Source organism: Caenorhabditis remanei, chromosome X (genome assembly GCF_010183535.1).
Source record: "Caenorhabditis remanei strain PX506 chromosome X, whole genome shotgun sequence".
Lineage (NCBI taxonomy): Eukaryota > Metazoa > Nematoda > Chromadorea > Rhabditida > Rhabditidae > Caenorhabditis > Caenorhabditis remanei.
This window is the reverse complement of record NC_071333.1, coordinates 13,409,741-13,430,347: the sequence shown is the minus strand read 5'-3', so window position 1 is coordinate 13,430,347 and position 20,607 is coordinate 13,409,741. Positions and strand designations below refer to the sequence as shown.

The 20,607-nt window shown below is 36.6% G+C and overlaps 6 protein-coding genes across 6 annotated transcripts; 4 read left to right on the top strand and 2 right to left on the bottom strand.

The window, feature by feature from the left end:
• Positions 1-39: 39 nt before the first annotated feature.
• Positions 40-2,220, top strand: GCK72_024666 (uncharacterized protein; the record flags this gene model as incomplete). Its single annotated transcript, XM_053735985.1, has 10 exons — positions 40-92; positions 417-576; positions 624-697; positions 747-1,086; positions 1,133-1,465; positions 1,514-1,663; positions 1,710-1,817; positions 1,863-1,946; positions 1,991-2,125; positions 2,173-2,220. The coding sequence occupies 10 exons, from the start codon at positions 40-42 to the stop codon at positions 2,218-2,220; spliced, it is 1,485 nt and encodes a 494-aa protein (XP_053579551.1).
• A 1,067-nt stretch (positions 2,221-3,287) lies between these two features.
• Positions 3,288-5,213, top strand: GCK72_024665 (uncharacterized protein; the record flags this gene model as incomplete). Its single annotated transcript, XM_053735984.1, has 10 exons — positions 3,288-3,364; positions 3,469-3,565; positions 3,613-3,686; positions 3,736-4,075; positions 4,122-4,454; positions 4,503-4,652; positions 4,700-4,807; positions 4,852-4,935; positions 4,981-5,115; positions 5,163-5,213. 10 exons carry the CDS (start codon positions 3,288-3,290, stop codon positions 5,211-5,213), a joined length of 1,449 nt encoding a protein of 482 aa, XP_053579550.1.
• A 335-nt stretch (positions 5,214-5,548) lies between these two features.
• Positions 5,549-6,280, bottom strand: GCK72_024664 (uncharacterized protein; the record flags this gene model as incomplete). Its single annotated transcript, XM_003118306.2, has 4 exons — positions 5,549-5,645; positions 5,692-5,891; positions 5,937-6,100; positions 6,148-6,280. The coding sequence occupies 4 exons, from the start codon at positions 6,278-6,280 to the stop codon at positions 5,549-5,551; spliced, it is 594 nt and encodes a 197-aa protein (XP_003118354.2).
• A 1,721-nt stretch (positions 6,281-8,001) lies between these two features.
• Positions 8,002-11,450, top strand: GCK72_024663 (uncharacterized protein; the record flags this gene model as incomplete). The annotated part of the gene is made up of 8 exons (XM_053735983.1): positions 8,002-8,072; positions 8,116-8,266; positions 8,309-8,382; positions 8,426-8,612; positions 8,657-8,800; positions 10,836-10,982; positions 11,025-11,339; positions 11,385-11,450. 8 exons carry the CDS (start codon positions 8,002-8,004, stop codon positions 11,448-11,450), a joined length of 1,155 nt encoding a protein of 384 aa, XP_053579549.1.
• A 604-nt stretch (positions 11,451-12,054) lies between these two features.
• Positions 12,055-14,096, top strand: GCK72_024662 (uncharacterized protein; the record flags this gene model as incomplete). Its single annotated transcript, XM_053735982.1, has 9 exons — positions 12,055-12,249; positions 12,292-12,455; positions 12,501-12,635; positions 12,685-12,751; positions 12,796-12,873; positions 12,918-13,043; positions 13,091-13,268; positions 13,837-13,960; positions 14,015-14,096. 9 exons carry the CDS (start codon positions 12,055-12,057, stop codon positions 14,094-14,096), a joined length of 1,149 nt encoding a protein of 382 aa, XP_053579548.1.
• GCK72_024661 (uncharacterized protein) lies at positions 13,833-19,620 on the bottom strand (the record flags this gene model as incomplete). The annotated part of the gene is made up of 8 exons (XM_003118160.2): positions 13,833-13,957; positions 14,006-14,092; positions 14,140-14,355; positions 14,412-15,017; positions 15,067-15,224; positions 15,444-15,555; positions 15,602-15,688; positions 19,545-19,620. The coding sequence occupies 8 exons, from the start codon at positions 19,618-19,620 to the stop codon at positions 13,833-13,835; spliced, it is 1,467 nt and encodes a 488-aa protein (XP_003118208.2).
• Positions 19,621-20,607: the final 987 nt, after the last annotated feature.

Genomic DNA, 20,607 nt, shown 5'->3' with positions numbered 1-20,607 from the left:
TCATGTTTAGTGATATTGTTTAGAACACCAATAAGTTTTATGAAAGAACGTCTAATTCAATATCGAAAACTGACAACTTTTGGTTTGAAAAGGTACCTTTTAGTTTTTGAATACAAGAATAATGTTTTTATATTTTTATTCTAAACTGAAATATTGCCAACTTTGTTATTTAACTGTCAAGTATAATATTATTCAAAGAAATAACCTCAATTCTATGGAAAGTGTATACAAAGGACGAATTCATTTTCTGACTGTTATTTAAGAAAACTCAAAAAGACCGAAAAATTGCCATCTCACCATGAAACCAACATCAGTACTCATTTTGGTCTTCTTATCCCAAACAACTGCATTTGATGTTATTCGAGAAGCATTCAAGTGAGTGAAACATTTTCACTTCAATTAATTGTACTTTGCAGGCTCATCGACGAAAATGTAAATCCATGTGACAATTTTTATCGTCACGCTTGTCCACTCCGTAGTATCAAAGGTCGGTATATAGAAGACGCGTATGAAAGAAAATTGTTCAAATTGAAAGCCAAAACTGCAGAAGCCGTCTGGAATAACTTGGCTATTCAGGTAGGTTTCAGAAAGTACACGGTTTTAATGAAGGTTTGATGATTTAGGAGACGTTTGAACGAGCTCACTACAAAGAGTTTCCGTCACTTCATGTCTTCATAGCAAAATTGTTCCAAAAACAGTGAGCACTCATCTAACAGAGACTAATATTGACTTTCATTAATTTACAGATGTGAAACTGAGAATGTTACAACTGAAGAAAAAGGAAAATTTTTAGAGCTCATCCAAGAGACCTGGTTTAATCACAAGAATTCTGAGTGTGTGTATTCAGAATGCTTAGGCGCTCTAGCATCAGACCGAAATTGCACTCGAGCTGCTGAACTGCTGGAATCCAAACTATATTATAGACCTTGGGAGGAATTCACATCTACTTTGCGAGTCTTTTTTATCCAAACTGAAAATAACTTAGAAGGTATCAATGCTATTCTTGATGATGATCTGAGAGAAGGTGTCTCCAACGTCAAGAACATTGTTGAAACAATGAAGAAAAAGCTTTTGACATGGATTCAAGTGAGAAAACAAGCGGGTTATCAGTGAAATCAGTTTCTTCTTTCAGCAAACACCTTGGGTGATAAATAACGAGGCTATCGAAAGTATTATGGCCGAGGCTGAGCAGGTTCATCATTATGACAACTTCGCAAAAACGTTCCGTTATAATTTAAACCTATTGCTGAAACTAGAGCAATCATATTTAAAATGTTTGAGAGATTTGGACGATACCGAGGAATTAAGAGTGTTCTGTATGCTTGCAGCAACAAATAACATTGATTTTAAAACAATAAGTATGGATTTCTTCACATTTTACAACGCTATGAACGGACACCCAAATCTTTACTTCTCGCATCTTTTTTATGATATGGCAAAGAACGTTGAATCACCTGCAGCCCTGGTGAGTTACTCTGTGTAATTTTTCTGATATAAGACTGCAAACTTTTAGCTAGGGAGTGTTGGATTTATCGCTGGACACGAACTCAGTCATTCCTTGATTGAAAACGCCAATCATCCCGATCTTATTCCATATTTCTCTAATGATTCTATGCAATGCATTCAGAATCAATACCAGACAACTTGTGATAACTTCAAAGAAGTTAGTTATTGCCGTCTGTAAAACAACGTTTTAAAAAGTGATTCAGACCTCTTGTGGTGCCAATGACAACCAAATTGATGAGAACGGGTCAGACATTCTTGGTATCCAATTGGCGTACAGTTTGTTTGAGGACATTTATTCAGAAAAAAAGAAGGTAAACGTACAATCCATAATTTCAATTATGAAACTTATGTTTCAGGATGAATATATCCGACTACGTTACAACAATACAATTACAAATGACCAATTGTTCTTCTATTCGCTCGCTTTTATTTCTTGCAAAGTAAGTAGAAGAATCTGTTTAGTTATCAACCTGTTTCAATTAAGGGAGAACCTGGAACCCAAAATGAAATGGATCCACATTCTCCATGGAACATCAGAATAAATGCTGTCGTTCAGCATCCCGGCTTCAGAGATGCTTTTAATTGTGACGCTAATTCTCCTATGGTTCAATCATTTAATGTAAATGAAATCAATCGCATCATTTTCTGAAACGTAATCATTTTCAGGATCAGTGTGTCATCTTCGGTGAGAATGCTCCACAGACTAGGAAGTGAAGATTATTGTTTTCTCAACAATGACCGTAATCATAGAGCTTTTGTTATTTTTGTCTATTTCATTGCTGACTTTTTAAAAAATCTTATTGCGGTTTGCATAAAGTGTATATATTCATCATCTGTTCACACATCTGAAACATTCATTAAGAATTTTTAAATATTGCTGAATATTTTTTATGCAAACAACACAAATGAGTTGATACCGCTGTGATTTCTGATTAATTTGAATAACCAACTTGTTCCAACAAAAATCAAATCAAGAAGCATTCATGCACAACGACACAGCAGTATTAAATTTAAAAAGTTTCTAATCTCAAACTGAATTATTACTGAACTCAAAACGCAGGCGTGACTGGTATGATAATATTCCTGACAAATGTCTGGCGTAACCATTCTCGTTGAACATCAACATGAATAAAGAACATTACGAAGTTGAATTAAAAGTAAGCTATCATGAGTTGGAATCCAAGCATACCCATCCAACATGTGAATTGCTACGAAAGACACTTAAAAACACATTAAATTGATGCATCTGGTTTTTTCAACAAAACCGGAAAAGGAATGTGATTTAACACCATCTAGTGTTAAGAAAAATGCTCCGATGCTCCGCTGACAATTGATGTTCCAGACATATCATTTCAGAAGCAACTTCTTGTTTCACAGGATCAGAGAAAATAAAAATATAATACAGTTTCAGACTTGATACAATATATCTTCTGGAATAAGATTGTGAAACAAAACTTTTGCTGATTTTTTAATCACTGTCATGTGTTTAGTATTATAGTTTAGAACACCAATAAGTTTTATGAAAGAACGTCTGATTCAATATCGAAAACTGACAACTTTTGGATTGAAAAGATACCTTTTAGTTTTTGAATACAAGAATAATGTTTTTAATATTTTTATTCTAAACTGAAATATTGCCAACTTTGTTATTGTTAACTGTCAAGTATAATATTATTCAAAGAAATAACCTCAATTCTATGGAAAGTGTATACAAAGGACGAATTTATTTTCTGACTGTTATTTAAGAAAACTCAAAAAGACCGAAAAATTGCCATCTCACCATGAAACCAACATCAGTACTCATTTTGTTCTTCTTATCCCAAACAACTGCATTTGATGTTATTCGAGAAGCATTCAAGTGAGTGAAACATTTTGCCTTTAATTGGTGGTATTCTGCAGGCTCATCGACAAAAATGTAAATCCTTGTGACAATTTTTATCGTCACGCTTGTCCACTCCATAGTACTGAGACTCTTTATATAGAAAACGCGTATGAAGAGAAATTGTTCAAAGTGAAAGCCAAAAATGCAGATGCTGTCTGGAATAACTTGGCTATTAAGGTAAGCTTTAGAAGGCAAACGGTTTGAAAAACAGTTTGATAATTCAGGAAACATTTGAACGAGCGCATTTCACAGAGTTTCCGTCACTTAATGTCTTCATAGCAAATATGTTCCGAAAACAGTAAACACTTAACTAACGAAGATTGATACTGATTTTTGTTTATTTACAGATGTGAAACTGAGAATGTTACAACTGAAGAAAAAGGGAAATTTTTGGAGCTTATCCAAGACACTATGTTTGGTCAGAAGAATTCTGAGTGTGAGTATACGGAATGCTTAGGCGCTCTAGCAGTCGACCGAAATTGCACTCGAGCTTCTGAACTGTTGGAATCCAAACTACTGTATAGATCATTCGATAATTTCACAGTTCCTTTGGAACGCATTTTCATCAGGACTAAACGTAACTTAGAAGGTATCAATGCTATTCTTGATGATGATCTGAGAGAAGGTGTCTCCAACGTCAAGAACATTGTTGAAACAATGAAGAAAAAGCTTTTGACATGGATTCAAGTGAGAAAACAAGCGGGTTATCAGTGAAATCAGTTTCTTCTTTCAGCAAACACCTTGGGTGATAAATAACGAGGCTATCGAAAGTATTATGGCCGAGGCTGAGCAGGTTCATCATTATGACAACTTTGCAAAAACACTCCGTTACAATTTAAACATATTGCTGAAACTAGAGCAATCATATTTGAAATGTATCAGAGATTTGGACGACACCGAGGATTTCAGAGTGTTCTGCGTGCTTGCTGCAACAAGCCATCTTGATTATCGCAAATTACGTACAGACTTCTTCATGTATTACAACGCTATGAACGGACACCCTAATCTTTACTTCTCGCATCTTTTCTATGATATGGCAAAGAACGTTGAATCACCTGCAGCCCTGGTGAGTTACTCTGTGTAATTTTTCTAATATAAGACTGCAAACTTTTAGCTAGGGAGTGTTGGATTTATCGCTGGACACGAACTCAGTCATTCCTTGATTGAAGACGCCAATCAGCCTGAACTTATTCCATATTTCTCGAATGACTCTATGCAATGCATTCAGAATCAATACCAGACAACTTGTGACAGCTTCAAAGAAGTAAGCTGTTATCCTCTGTAAAACAAAGTCTTAAAAAGTTATTTCAGACATCTTGCGGAGCCAATGACAACCAAATTGATGAAAACGGGTCAGACATTCTTGGTATCCAGTTGGCATACAGTTTGTTTGAGGACATTTATTCAGAAAAAAAGAAGGTGAAAGAAAAACCATAATATCAAATATGAAACTTATGTTTCAGGATGAATATATCCGACTACGTCACAATAATACAATTACAAATGAGCAATTGTTTTTCTATTCGCACGCTTTCGTTTTTTGCCATGTGAGTAGTAGAATAAGGTTCAGTCATTCATCTGTTTTCATTAAGGGAGACCCTGGAGAACAAGATGAAGAGAATCCACACTCTCCGATGAACATCAGAGTTAATGCTGTCGTTCAGCATCCCGGCTTCAGGGATGCTTTCAATTGTGATGCAGATTCTCCCATGGTTCAATCATTTAATGTAAGTGCAATCAATCACATGACTTTCTGAAACGTAATCATTTTCAGGATCAGTGTGTCATCTTCGGTGAGAATGCTCCAGAGACTAGGAAGAAGTAAGGGCTATTGTTGTCTCAATAATAACAATAATCCTAGTGCTTGAAAAGTTACACTTGTCTATTTCATTGCTTGCTTTTCGAAAAATCTTATTGCGTTCGTATAAATTGTGTATATACATCTGTTCACACAACTGAAACATTCCATACAAAAATTTGAAGCACTGCTGAATATTTTTTATTCAAACAAAACAAATTGAGTTATTACAGCTGTGATCAGTGGTTCATTTGAATAACCAACTTGTTCCAGCAAAAATCAAAATTAAGAAGCTTTTTGTACAACGAGAGAGCTTTATTTAATAAAAAAGTTTCCAATCTAAAACTGAATTATTATTAAATTTAAGTTGCAGGTGTGACCGATATGATACTATTCCTGACAAACGTCTTGCGTAACCATTTTGGCTGAACATCTGCATGGAAGAAGAACATAACCAAGCTGAAAAAATTGAGATAAGGTTTTATAATTTGGAATCAGAATTCACCCATCCAACATGTGAATTCCTACAAAAGACCCTGAAAAACACATGAATTGTAGCCAAATCGAAGATAAATCCATTTTATAAATGAATGTACAGTTTATCATATCGAATGCATGAAGACAATCCTGTAGCACACACTGCGAGAATTTCCGGATATACATACGTCGACGGAGTTGCGAATCACTCGCACTCATTCCAGCAACCTGACAATTGTTATTTCTATATAAATATTTGGAGAGATTGCAAACCTTATCAAACACCAACTTGCCGGCGGTAGTTATGTTCAGGGTGTTAGAGAACATAGAACAAGCTAGAACTGTATAGAACAGTATATCATATTGAAATTGAGAACACTCGCCATCTTCTGATAACCATAACATCTCCTCAGGGATGTACAAAAAACCACAATTTTCTGAAAACAATTACTTTTGGAATCTGAAACATAAACGACGTTTGTACCTGGCAGACCGACCACTGTGTAAGTGACTGCCAAAATAGTTGAAATACATATCCATATAGTGGTAACGGGATATTTCGATTTCCGTGCTTTCAACATTGCGAAATACAAGGACAGAAATCGATTTGAAGCCATAGCTACTTGCAAAAGAGGACCTGAACATCTAAACTAGAAGTTATTTTTTGGAAACCTTACCCATCAGAAACGCTCCAGATCCTGATAACTGGCCGATGAGTACATTGATGGTTCTAGGTATCCGCTTGCTGTTCACTTGGAGACTACCCAATGGAACTGCCCACAATAAAAATGAAATACAAACAATAAAATTGGGTATTGTTTTGATGAGACATAACTTGTAGAACCCGCTGAGTACACCTTTTCTGGTTGCAAACTTGTTAAAAAGATATGCATTGACAACTGCTCCAATTGAACTTATGAAAAGAAGCAAACAATTAGTTGTTACGATGAAAGTCAACGATTTGCCATGTTCTGTCATGTTGGGAAAATTTACTCTCAACAAAATAAAGAACAGAATTTCTAAGCATCAGACAATCATAATCGGATAGAATTTAATACAATATATGGTCTTTTTTTTCATATCGGGTCGAGCAAAATTTGATTATAACTCAATAATATTTAACAGAGAATGCCTTAGTGATTTTTGCGTTTCAGCGGTGTAATTGAGCAGTTGTCCAAAGGCTCTGAAAACATCCGATTCACTATGTCAACGATATTTCGTTGCAATTATCAAGAATGCTAAACAATATCACTAACCTCTCCAAACACGCTTCCCCAACACGGTCCCAACAGTTTCACGCATCGAACTCAATACCGAGCGTGAGATGCCACGGTTGTTCAACTGCTCCCGTGAGCGTGAGATGCCACGGTTGTTCAACTGCTCCCGCACGGTCGTTCAACACGGTTCAAAAGTTTTTCGGCCAGTTTTGTGCCACCAGACTTATCCAATTCAACAATTAAGTAGCAAACTGGTGTCATTCGTGTTGCCTGCAAAAATACTTTTTATTAGAAAAATGGTTCTCAAACTTTTTCACCTATTGTGAAACTTGGACAACCAAACAATAACAACTTACATGAATCGATAGAATCGAGGTAGCAGGAATTTTTATGAAAGTGTCAGAGGATAGCTTGAGGATAATGTAGGTCTTGGTGGTTGTACTGATTCAACTATATTACAAATTTTTTCGCTGTTCAATGATTATGACTTTTTCCAAAATAAAGTAATAAGTGAAATATGTGTTTGTGTGTCAAGCAGAGTAGCGCTTGTGTTTCCATAGTTTGGAGAACAATTTTAAGAAAACGTTTCGAATCTTTGAAGTTATTCCACGAAAATAACAACATTTGATGGAATTATCGAATTGCTAAATCACACAGGAAGAGTTATATCTTGAGAATGCTCGACACAGTTACCGTCCTCCTTTGAAATAACATTGTTGGAACACTGAACAGTTTTCAGTACAAGTTTGCTAAGCTCCCTCTTTTCTTCTCGGTGAAAAAGTTTTTAAATCAATTTCATTTGCGTTTCGATTATCGCTTCGTACTAAACATCCTTCCGTGGTAATCTCAAATAATAGGAGTTAGAATTAATGGTTTCTGAACAAAATAAAAAAAACTAAAAGACAGCGGAACTTGTATCAAAGTTCTTAAGACTCTGAATGAAAGGAATGTTTTATTCTTGTTTTCTACATACATCATGACACCAATCTACAAAATGTGATACCAATCTACGAAATGTTCATTCATGAAAATTAATTTTGATATTTCATTAATTAAACATTGCTTTTGTTCCAATTGAGTATAAAAACTAAAAAACTTTGACGCATGAAACCTCTGAAAAAATGAAAACATATTTGTTTTTCACTTTGCTTTCCTCTCTTGCTGCTTTTGATTTTTCCGAAGAAGCTCGAAAGTAGGTTCACAGACAAAACTGTCGATGAAGTTTACGTCTTCAGGTATGTGGATCACAACGTGGACCCCTGTGATGATTTCTATCGTCATGCTTGCCGTTTAGGCGGTTCATCTTATTTACCGAATCAAATCATAACTGAGCAACTGGAAAAGTCTAATGTGAACGAAAATTCTAAAGAATTTCCCGATATTGAGGTGAGCTGGAAAATTATTTTTCCAATAAGTGTGATTTTTAAGAACATCGCAATCAACGGGTTTCCCGAGTATACGGAGAATATGGGAGAGTTCATCCCAGACATATTCAAAGAAATGTAACATTTTTTCAGTAAAACAATTTCTACTCTATTGTTTCAGATGTGAATCCGGTCAAGATACATTGCCATTTCTAGCAGAATTGGAACCACTGATCACTCAATGGTCCGGAGAAAGAACAGACGAGAAATGTATCGGTCATTATTGCCTAACACATCTTGCAAAAGACCCTGATTGTAATCGAGTAGAAAATTATCTTGTAGAACTCATAAACAACAAACTTAAATTTGTAAGCCTTAAATAATCAAAATGTCAGTTCACTAATTTTTACAGTCAGAACCTTTGGAATATGTCCAGGGAGCGATACATAATATCCATGTAATGGACATGTTCCTGAAGACTCATAATGACCACTCGTTGGAAAACATGAATAATTTTTTCCTGGAACTGAAAGATGCTGTCATTGAACTAATTATGGTATGAGTCACAGTAACCACGTTTTACTTTTTTCATTAAAGGCAACACCTTGGACAAGAAACCACAATGTATCAGAATCGATTGCTGATATTGTCAATCAAATTGATGTCACAAACGTTATGAACGTTACACGGGCCTCAATTGCGAAAGTACTTATCGATTGCAACAATCTTTACACTGAATGCAAACAGAATTATGCCAATGTCACTAGCCCATACATTTCGGAGTATTGTTTCTATCAAGCAAGATTCAAGAAAAATTTTGAAACAGTTCCAATTACAAACCAAATCGTAGCAATGAGTACTGCAGGTGCTGGCACTTTGTATCCCCACATAATGGTCGGAGAAATGTGGTATCAAATATTCATTAACACTCAGAGTCGTTTTGCGAAGGTTAGGCAATAGCACTAACATGGAATGACTCCCGACTGGCTCCACAAAATTTGTGATTTTTTTGGCTTATATGACAGATTCTGCAGAAAAAATAACAAACCTGAAAGCTTTTCCGGTGACTGGACCTAATTTTCGAGATTTTTAGTTTTTTAGAAAATCAATTTTTTCAATTTTTTTTTCAAAATTTTTTTTTCTTCATTTTTTTTCTCAATGTTCTCCCATTTGGCAAAAAAAGCAAAAACATGTAAAAAGTAGAAAATTTCATAGGCTTTTTGATAGGCTATGAAAATTTTTTTGGTCATGTTCCTACTTTTACCAGACCCCCGAAAACTGAGAGTCAAAAAAAATAATTTTTTCTGTGAAGTCGTTGGGCTGTTTTAAAATGCTTTAAAAAATAGAAAAACTCATGTAAACAAATTTTTCAAAAAAAAATTTAGGGGTAATCGCGAAAAAAAAAGAAATAAATTTTGTTGAAAATTTCGGTTTTTCAAGATTTTGATGGGTATAAGAAATATGTCATTTCTTTTGTTTAAGCTGTGAAAACGTTGGTAAACTTAAAGAAATAAATAACCACGGACTTTTTAAACCTGTATCAAAAAGTTTGAATGTTTCCTGATCAGTTTCCAATTCGTAGCAGAGGCTCATAAAATGCATTCTTTTGAGGTGGTGAAAATTTCAAAAGCTTGCAACGTGCTTCAAACTTCGAATGAACGACTTTCGTTTTGAAAACATACTTAAAATAGAAGAATTAACAAATTCGGACACTTTAAACAAAAATTTAAATTTTAAATTTTTTTGAAAATTTCAGAAGGGGGGACCACATGAAATTTTCATAAAAAATAAAAAATTTAAATTTTTGTTTAAAGTGATCAAACGTGTTAAATTATCTGTTTTAAGTTTGTTTTCAAAAGAAAAATTGTTCATTTGAAGTTTGAAACACGGTGCAAGCTTTTGAAATTTTCACCACCTCAAAAGAATGCATTTTATGAGCCTCTGCTACGAATTGGAAACTGATCAGGAAACATTCAAACTTCTTGATACAGGTTTAAAAAGTCCGTGGTTATTTATTTCTTTAAGTTTACCAACGTTTTCACAGCTTAAACAAAAGAAATGACATATTTCTTATACCCATCAAAATCTTGAAAAACCGAAATTTTCAACAAAATTTATTTCTTTTTTTTTCGCGATTACCCCTAAATTTTTTTTTGAAAAATTTGTTTACATGAGTTTTTCTATTTTTTAAAGCATTTTAAAACAGCCCAACGACTTCACAGAAAAAATTATTTTTTTTGACTCTCAGTTTTCGGGGGTCTGGTAAAAGTAGGAACATGACCAAAAAAATTTTCATAGCCTATCAAAAAGCCTATGAAATTTTCTACTTTTTACATGTTTTTGCTTTTTTTGCCAAATGGGAGAACATTGAGAAAAAAAATGATGAAAAAAAAATTTTGAAAAAAAAATTGAAAAAATTGATTTTCTAAAAAACTAAAAATCTCGAAAATTAGGTCCAGTCACCGGAAAAGCTTTCAGGTTTCTTATTTTTTCTGCAGAATCTGTCATATAAGCCAAAAAAATCACAAATTTTGTGGAGCCAGTCGGGAGTCATTCCATGTAAGTTATCATGCTAGAACTTCCTTTTTCAGCTCGGATCACCTGGGTTTACAATTGCTCACGAATTATCTCATTCAATAATTAAAAGCTCCCCACGGGATTTATTATTATATTTCTCTCAAGAAGCGAGGGACTGCATTCAAGAGCAATACCGATCATCATGCAGAGAATTTGATGAGGTAGAATAACTAGCTAGAAAAAAAACACTATAAGATTTTTAGGGTGATTGTGAAATCACAGAAGAACATTTTGAAGAGAATGGGGCCGATGTTTTGGCTATGCAAATCATTTGGAAACTGTTTGAAAGACAATATATCGACCGAGAGAAAAGAATCGTAGAAATCAGGGGTTCTGAAAAACTGAAGCAGTTATTCTATTCGATGGCCACAAATCTCTGTGATGGAAAGAAATCAGTTGCCGATCCAAGTGATCCACATGCACCAAACAATGTTCGAATTAATGCTTTGGTAAACCATCCAGCGTTTGAAATGGCTTTCCAATGCTCACCTCACTCCCGAATGATGAAATCAAAAACTGTTAGTACTGTATAATTTGAATGATATGAGGTTGCAACTTTTCAGAAAGAATGCCCCGTTTATGGAGAGAGCGCACCACAACACCGGCGTCGTTTCTTTCCTAAGAAATAGGGATGAATGAAAAGAATGGAATGTTTCAAATTTTAAAAAAAAGTGCTGATTGAAGTTTTCTAGTTTGCTTTCTATTCCACACATTAATTTTCAAAATATTTCTGATCATTATCATATTCCAACGTTTTGTATTTTTTATGATTCAGCTTTACTCTGTGAAATATTCTTTGATCAGTATGATAAATATCTGACTATACTCATTTCTGCGTCCCACTGAATACTCTGTTTTCGATATTAATCATATGGAATAACAAAAACCACAAGACTAAAATAAGTGTACAATTCGTGAATCAGAACTCAAAACCGATTCATATGATTGAAGATGGAGAGCAAAACAGATGGTTCATTCAGGATTCTGAATTCTGTCAAATCGAAAACAAGATTTCCGAGTACAAAAGTTTGCGTGACAAATTTTAAATTTCTAACATCACGCCTTCGTGACACGCCCACTGAGATTGAGTCGGTATAAAACTGAAGTTAAGTTAACGGTTTCGCATAATTTGAAACAGTTATCCAAAGATTGGATTCATTTGTTATCTTGAATTTTTTGACTTTTTCACAATGTATTTTTTCAGTTTTCTTTTTCGAAAATCTTCGTTGCATCATGTCTGGAGAATTTTGGATTACGTTGGTGGATACCGCTGATATCGTTGGTTTTACCATGACATTTTGTGTTAACATCGTTCTTCTCGGACTGCTTCGAACTCGAGGAAAGAATTTGGGAACTTACAAGTACCTTATGGCATTTTTCTCAGTTTTCTCGATTTTCTACGCAATCATCGAATCCATTTTAAGACCGGTATGTCATCATCAATACTAATATAATAATAGAAACATCTAGATAATGCACATTGAAAACGCGACATTCTTTTTGATTTCCCGTAAACGCTTCAACTATTCGACTAGACTTGGAAAAATCAACTCAGCGTTTTACTGTGCTTGCTTTGCAACCAGTTTTGTAGTTTCTGGAGTGCATTTTGTTTATCGGTTCTTTGCGACTTGCAAGTAAGTTATATTACCAGATTTGAAAACTTTCCAATTTTCATTCAGGCCTGACCTGTTGCGTTTATTCAACATGCCGTATCTTTTACTTTGGCCATTTGGATGCAGTATTCCAGTGACCATGTGGGCAAGTGTCTCTTACTTTTTGTACCCGGATACTGAATACACTGAAGCAGCAGTCAGGTGAGTGATCTTTAACTTTCTAAGACGGTTATTTATCGTTTGTGTTCAGTAATGTACTCAAAACTCACTACAACTGGATCAAAAAGGAGAATGTATCTTACATCGCATATGTTTACGTAATTTTATATCATAAGATGTAGATAATAATCAACTCTTTTAGTATCAATATGATGAGAATGGAGTGAAATATGTGTACATCAAAAATTTGTTGGGATGTTTCGTTCATTATTTTGTGATGGTAAGAGGAGAAAAGATGGGTTTCAGATATGAGCATGTTTTCAGTCGATGACCTTTGTTGTCATGTTTTATTGTGGATACGCTACATGGAGAACTATGAACGAGCACAAAGAGGTTTCGAATAAGACACGCCAACTCCAAAGTCAACTTTTCAAGGCTTTAGTTTTACAGGTCTATAGTATACTTTTGAAACATGAGAATTGATAGTATAATTTCAGACTCTCATCCCTTCTATTTTTATGTACGCCCCAACAGGAGTTATGTTCATTGCTCCATTTTTCAACATCGACTTGAATGCCAATGCAAACTTCATTGTGTTCTGCTCATTTCTCTATCCCGGCCTAGACCCTCTTATTTTGATTTTTATCATTCGAGACTTCCGACAAACTATATTTAGTGAGCGTTTTCTGCCAAAATATGAATACAAACGAGAATATTTACAGAATTTATATGTCGAGGAAAAAAGAACAGTGTTGATGAATCACGGTCTACCACTCGTGCAAACCTTTCTCATGGCGCAACCTCATAAACACCTCGGCGATGAACCCAATGACAATTAACTTTTTGACCAAGAAATTTATTTCATGAATACTTACTGATAATAAAGAACAACATTAATTATTCTAGAAAAATGAACAGATGAATAGTCGAAACATTACGAACCGTACTGTTTTCAGTTGCCTTAACAAGGAAGAACTGAACAAACTTGAAAAGAGGGAATCAAATAGTTTGCTATAGACAATGGATTTCACACGTTAATGTGATAATGAATACTAATATTCTTGCGTATCAGGAGAGAAATGAAAGATTTGGAAATTAAGAGAAAGGGAGAAGGGGGGTTGAGAAAATATTTGGATTATCATTGATAGGAGAATTTGAAAAAGATAGAAGTTTCACCGATTTACAAAGTTGACAATTGGGAGAAAAATGTTTAAAAAAATCGAATGATATCCGATTGATTTAGACGAAAAGACGAACGAAGAAAAGTGTGGCAATGGTGAGTGGAAGTGTGATAGTAGAAGACGAGTCCATCAATTCCAAATCGTTGTCGTCGAGTGTCTTGGCACGGAGAACCACGCTTTCACCTGGTAATCAAATAGGTTTTAATGCTGTATTGCGCATTTATCTTTTACCAAATCCAGCCTCGTTGATTTGACGGAATCTCCAGACGTATTCGTGTCCGTGTCTCAATCCACTGATCTCATAAACTCCGTCCTCCTCTGAAAATTATTAATGAGATCACGTTTAACCAATTAAAAAAACTCACTGATATTTCTCTGCATAAAGATAGAATGGCTCTTCCAGTACGAGTCAGAGATGTCCTCATCGGCAACACCCGAAGCTTCGGCGGTTCCAGCACGAAGGTGACGGATTTCAACGGCGGTGACTGGGAGGGCTGGATCGCGGTCGATGGATTCAACCTTCCAAACAATTGAGATTTTCTTGGCTTCAATCAGTGTCACTTTTGGCTCAGCTGGGGCATCTGAAAATTATTGGGCAGTGATAATTCGTTCTTAAAAAATGGTTAGGATAACTCACTAGCTTCTCTGAGATGAACAGTGTGGATAGATTTCGCTTTGATGTTGTTAGCCTCGCATTTGTATGTTCCCAAGTCGTTTTCATTGACATTGTGGATTCTGAGATGAGCACCTTGGTTTCGTCCAACGTTCATAAAAATATTGAATCTGTCAGTCAACTTGACTTCCTCGTCATTATGATAGAAAGTGTAGTGGCGGACTGGTGGGAAGGAGTGGGTGACGTTGCAGTAGACATTAGCATCACGAACATGGTTATCGATGACGGTGTACTGAATGGATTCATCCGTACTGAATTCTGGAAGAGTGTAGACTTCGATTTTGACGTCTTTTCGGTCAACCACTGGGAATTCCTCATTGTTTCCTTCCTGATGCATTTCGATAGTAATGCAGGAAACTGCCAAGTTAGCATGTTCCTTTTTCAAACTGTGGATGGTAGCCTCGTTTCCAGCAATGGTCCAGATTTCCTCATCGAGTGGTTCTCCGTTTCCATTACTCATTTGAATCATTGGGTCGGAGCCATATGGGCTCTTGACTCCACAGTCAATGGTGATTGGCTCTCCGAGCAGTGCTCCTTTTACAGTTTCCTTATCATTCCATTCGATCGTTGCTGAAAACTAGTTACTTTTAATATCTGCCTAAATTTTATGATTCCTTACGAAGAACAACCAATTTGATCGTTTTCTCGAAGGTTTCTCCTCCAGCAGTTCTTGCAGAGCATGTGTAGTGTCCAGTGTCTCTAGTGTGAACCGACGAGAAATGAAGAGAAGTCTTACGGTGTTTGCTACCTCTTTCGTTCAAAACCACTGCGAAGAGACTGCAAAAAACACAAATCATTTCATTTTATTTTGTGTAGATTTTTGTTGCAGCTACATTTGAATATCATGTTTCCCTTGAAAAAAGACTGACGTGAAAAACAGAAACGGAAGGAAAATATCCAATTCAAGAATTGGAAATATAACACCTTTTTTCCTATTTCTTCTTTTTTTAACTAGACAAATATTTTCAAAACACAACTGAAAAGTGGGAAACAAACCTTGGATTGGTTTCTCCATCGATATTGTTTCCGTTTGGTTGTTTCCAGAGAAGATCACTCTTATGAATTTGTTCACTGCTTTCAAAGACGCAGCTGACCATCAGTTTCTTACCTAAAAAATAATTGAGATGATTTCTACAATAGGATTAATGGAGTACCCTCTCTGACTGTGATAGTGTTGGTGTCGTAGTCCATGTTTTCGGATGAGATGACGATCGGATTTTCTTCATTTGAGGATGGGCTGTCTGAAACATGTACAATTCATTATTTCAATCTTCCCCTGCGTTTTGGTTAGTCATTTGAAATGCTAGAAGCGTCTTGGATACTCGTTTCCGGTAAATATATAATTAAGACAGAATGTGGGCGAAATGACTGAATATCGAGTTTCCATGGGTGTGAAAATTTTCTCCGAGTCATCTGTTTAGACTCGGTTACACTCACAATTACCTATTTCATTTAGTCACTTATAGATGTTTGCACAAAATGACTCATATAGATACATATGGACATAGGCTATAGAGAAACCACACACTTTTTCGCGCACATTGAAGACGTTGGACATGGTATTCGACGAAACACATTATTAATTGAGCAAGGCAGTAGTGTTATGCTCTTAATCACTTCAACGTAATGAACGAAAGTTTACTGACCGAAGAGCATAGACTCTTCAAACAAAGGTATAAGCCGATTATCGCGTGTTCGCGCGAACAAACTTCTCTTTCTGGAGAAATCTTCGTATTCCAGGTAATCCACGTCTGCAATGATTAAACAGCATAACAGTATACCGACTTTGAAGTTATTCTAAAAATAGATATGGGAAAAATAACTAGAATAAGAAGTATGGATGAGTTTCGATATGTTGGTCCCCATATAGTCCAGTCCTACAATAAAGTTGCGCAACTGTGTCAGCTCTTTCATTTCACACTTTCACAGAAACTGTTCCCTTTTTCTGTTTACTATTTACCAACCGTTTCTCAAGTATCCCGTTACCTCGCTCATCAATGTGATGTCTCGAGCTCATTTGCTTTTCTTCAACCCGAAAAGGTGTCATCGGACACTGGATACTGAATACCAGTCCTGCCGGTTCACCACCGAAATTTGCATAACGAGACATAACATCAACCCAGAAGCTACATAAAAGTATACCAAGAAGAAGAAACAATGGTAATAATTATGTGTACTAAAATCTGTTGTTGCTCTTCCTCCGTCCTCCCTCTCAGTTTCATTTGTCACCATGTGTCTTCATTAGCACTACTAATATGCTAATACCCCGTAAGAGAGAATAAAGAAATGGTGGCAGGATGGGGGGCCACGAGACTCGGAGACAATCAACGGTTCATGAGCAAATGAAGAAAGTGATAAATTATGGATGCCGATGAAAACTAAGAAGACATCGTCGATTCTTTTCACGGCAGTTTCTCACGATATTGTACCTTTTCAACGTATTCATAGATATATCATTCCACATTCAAGGTGTCACCTCGCATGATCAATTCTTTCTCAATATTCTGATAGTTTTTTTTCTTTTTTTTTGGATGAATAGATAGAGTCGATGTTTGTTTACCCCGAGAAAAAGAAGAACTGGTCAGTTATAACTAATCTATTTGGTAGGAAAACGTAAATAACATCTATACATGTTGCTTGTTCCTTTTGGGAAACTGGGAAAAAAGAACGAGTAAGATGGAGAGTGGCAGGTAATCGAATTTTGTCGTCGTCCCCAAAAGGTCTTATAGTCCCTCCAACCCCCTCAGGGGACTTTGCGTTCTAACGAAAGAAAACTACAAGAAGCTTTTCGCTGCTTCCCTCTCCCTGGTTCTTCCAAATGTAACCTGATCTGTTTGATGGTCATGTAAAAACCCAAGTCACTGTAGTTGACTCGTGCTATTGGTTAAGAAAACATGAAATTTCATACCGTACTGAATGAATGGAAGAAGAACATTGATTGTTTGTGCATGTTCACATTAAAGCGACAGAAAACAGAAGTTCAAGTTTTTCTAAGCAAACATGATTTGATGGTACAAGTTGTCAAAACTAAAGAAACAGGACAGTCAAACTGAAAATTATTTGCAACCCTGTAATTACCTAAACCTATTTCACAAAAGACTCAATTTGGAGAGTGTTTATCAAAACAGTGTTCTGCAACCATTTACCCACCATTGTTGACCATTCCATATTACTATCGAATTCAAGCATTCCGGCTTCAGTGAAGGGCCTCCCTTACAAACCATTCATGTATAATTCAGGGTTTCTAATTCGAACAACAAGAGAAGCAAGGATGGGGAGGGAGTCCTCCGCGTGTCGGTCTGTTAGACCCTCCACGATTCTTTTGACTCTTTGACTCGAAACCGCCCTAATTGTCGTGTCACGCATGATTTAGTAGGTGTTCTTTTACCCGTCGCTCACTCATATTTTTCCAAAACGAAAATTGCTGGGAACCCACTTTTATCATTTTAACGACGGGTGCTAGTCTTGAGTAAGTCGACAATACCGCCTGGTAAATGCTTGTAGGCAGTTAGGTAAACATTTGGATAACTGTGTGGCGGAAAAGCAGAGTTGTAGTAAATGCCGATGTTATGTGATGCGTAATGGATTAATGTGCTTTCGTTTAGAAAAGAAAATCAAACTTTCTTTGGTGAAACGATAACATTTTCCATAAATAGGATACGTTCACTTTTTGACCTGCAAGAGTCAAACTTGACAGGGCTTCCCTCATGTTTTCCGCGTCGTCAACTCTATTCAGAAGTTACTATGGAAAGTGGTGCACCTGCTATTCAATGTTCTTTTCTTGACCCCTTATACTGCTACCAGTTTTAGGAAGTCTATGTACTTAGTTGTTCTCGTTCATGTTTCCGCCACCTGCATCGAAAATTGCAACCAGTGGGATGGATATATTTCAACAAACTGATTGATCGGCGGACGGCGCAAAAAATACATACAACTCGCTCACATACAGTACATGAACCTCGGAGAGCTGGAGGTCTTCTTGCAAGCATCTGAACACACAACCCTGTGTTACCAACTCCTCCTTTCCTCCCGAATGTCAATAGACACGGAAAAATTGCCAATCAATGAGGACAAAATGGACAAAAAAAGAAGGAAGACGATGACGAGGCCCATCCTAAGGTTTCATTTCTTTTGCCGCCTGTTTGCTTCCGAAATGTTAAGCCATTGAGAGGGGGGAAAGGTGGGCTCCATTCCACACTCCATTCCACTTCTTCACACAAAACAAAAAAGCATGGCAAACAATTGAAATTATTGAAAAGCATTGCATCGCAACGATACTAAGGCAACATTATATTGTAGGGGAGATGTGCACAGGATTGCCGTGACGACCAAACATTTTGGAAGTTTTTTTTTTCCATAGAAAAAGTTTTGGGAGAGAAGAAGGAAGAATTTCGAAGGAAGGAAGGGAAAACTTCCGGATGGTGAAGACGAAAAAAACGAAAAGTTTCTCACTTCATGTTTTTTGGTCGAGACACTTCAAGTGTTCCGTCTACACTCAGATGTTGACCGATCAGGTCAGATTTTATGTGAGGTCGGATTTCCAGATGTTATCCCTTATACATGACGTTTTAACGAGTGGCTCATCGTAAAATATGTCCTTTTAGCATGAACCCATGTCGAATCTTCTTCTCAATTCCTTTTTCTTCACCACAAAACCAGACATGGGAAGATGCGATGCGACACGACAAAAAGGGTCTAATAGTAGAAAGTTGGCAAGTGTCTCTCGAGGGAAAAAAGAGCCGCGCCCTGGGCCCACATGTTTCGAAACTCCTTAGTCCCCTTTTCTACCCGAAAAGCATTTGTGCGGTGATTCAGTTCAGATAGGCAAGAAGTTTCTGAGATATTGTATCATCCATCTGGTGGTCGTGTTTATACCGCGCCACCCGCGGATTTCGTCGAAAAAGATAAACTTTTGAAGTGCGCAACCACTCGAAATGCTCGAACTATTGCAATTGATACACTAAGCGCTAATTTCAATTCTATTTAGTGAACTCCCAGGACCCTGCCACTCTTGATCTTCAAGATGTGAAATGAACAGTCCCCGCGCGCTTTTTACCCTTTTCCCAGATGCTACAAAAATGAAATAAATAAACTGACCTGACGCAGAAACTGCGGAAGCAAGGAGCAGGCACGTCGCAAAAAAGAAGAGCATCTTGGCAAGTGGTCGTCCCATTTTCGAAGAGAAGAATGAAGTTCTTCTGCAAAGAAATGACAAATAGTTGTGAACTTTTTAGGCGAATGGACACTGAAGAGGGAAAAAGAAGTAAAAGAATTCTAGCGGATTGTGATGGGATCATTCAAGGGATTAAAAAAGAGAGCGAAATGAAATTATGGGTAAATAATGGAGAGTCTAGGTGGCTTGTTTTCATCATCTTATTAGAAAGCTAGATAGTGAGAAAAACGCTGAATATGACTCTCGAAAAAACAAAAAGTTGACACTTTCGTATAGTGGCAATCTTGAGTGGGACAAGAAGAGTTGAGAAGAAAAAGTGAGAAAAACAGGTTATCATGGAATTGAAAAAGATATACTGTCAAGAAGTTTTCATCTGAAAACTAACTGGACAACAATAAGTGTTGGTCTCCCTTTCTCTCTCTTCTTTTTCTGTGTGCAAAAGAGAAGGGCATAGTGTATGAGTGCGCTGCCCCCCGATTCTTCCTACGCCCGCCCTCTCCTCGCGCACTAGGGTAGAGCCAGACGGTTGCGACAAACCGAAAAAGGACCGCCTACTTTCTCTTCGATGCTTGTTACCATCGGTAGGAAAACGAAATGGTATATGGGAACTGACCTAATGTGAAATGAGGGGATGTGGGCGGATCAGTTTCTAAATTCTGGTAGTGGGTCTTTGAAAATGAGTCACTTTGCGGAGCGGGAACTGCAGTACTAGAGAAAACATTGGGATCTAGTTAGAAATTCTATCCAAAACTAGAAGACAAAAGAAGAAATGATAAATTTTAAATCAAAAAATATAAGAAAAGAGATGAAAACGGGTCACCATTCAGCAAGGCGGCAGTATGATTCGAATGGTCGTTCTAGAGGGGCTGAATCTGTTTATTCAAAAAACGGAGGCGGGCCAAAATTTTGAAAATGTGAGTCATGCATTGTTTCGAATACGATTCTTGTGATTTGAATGCTAAAAAAACAGGGCTAAAAATCAACTAA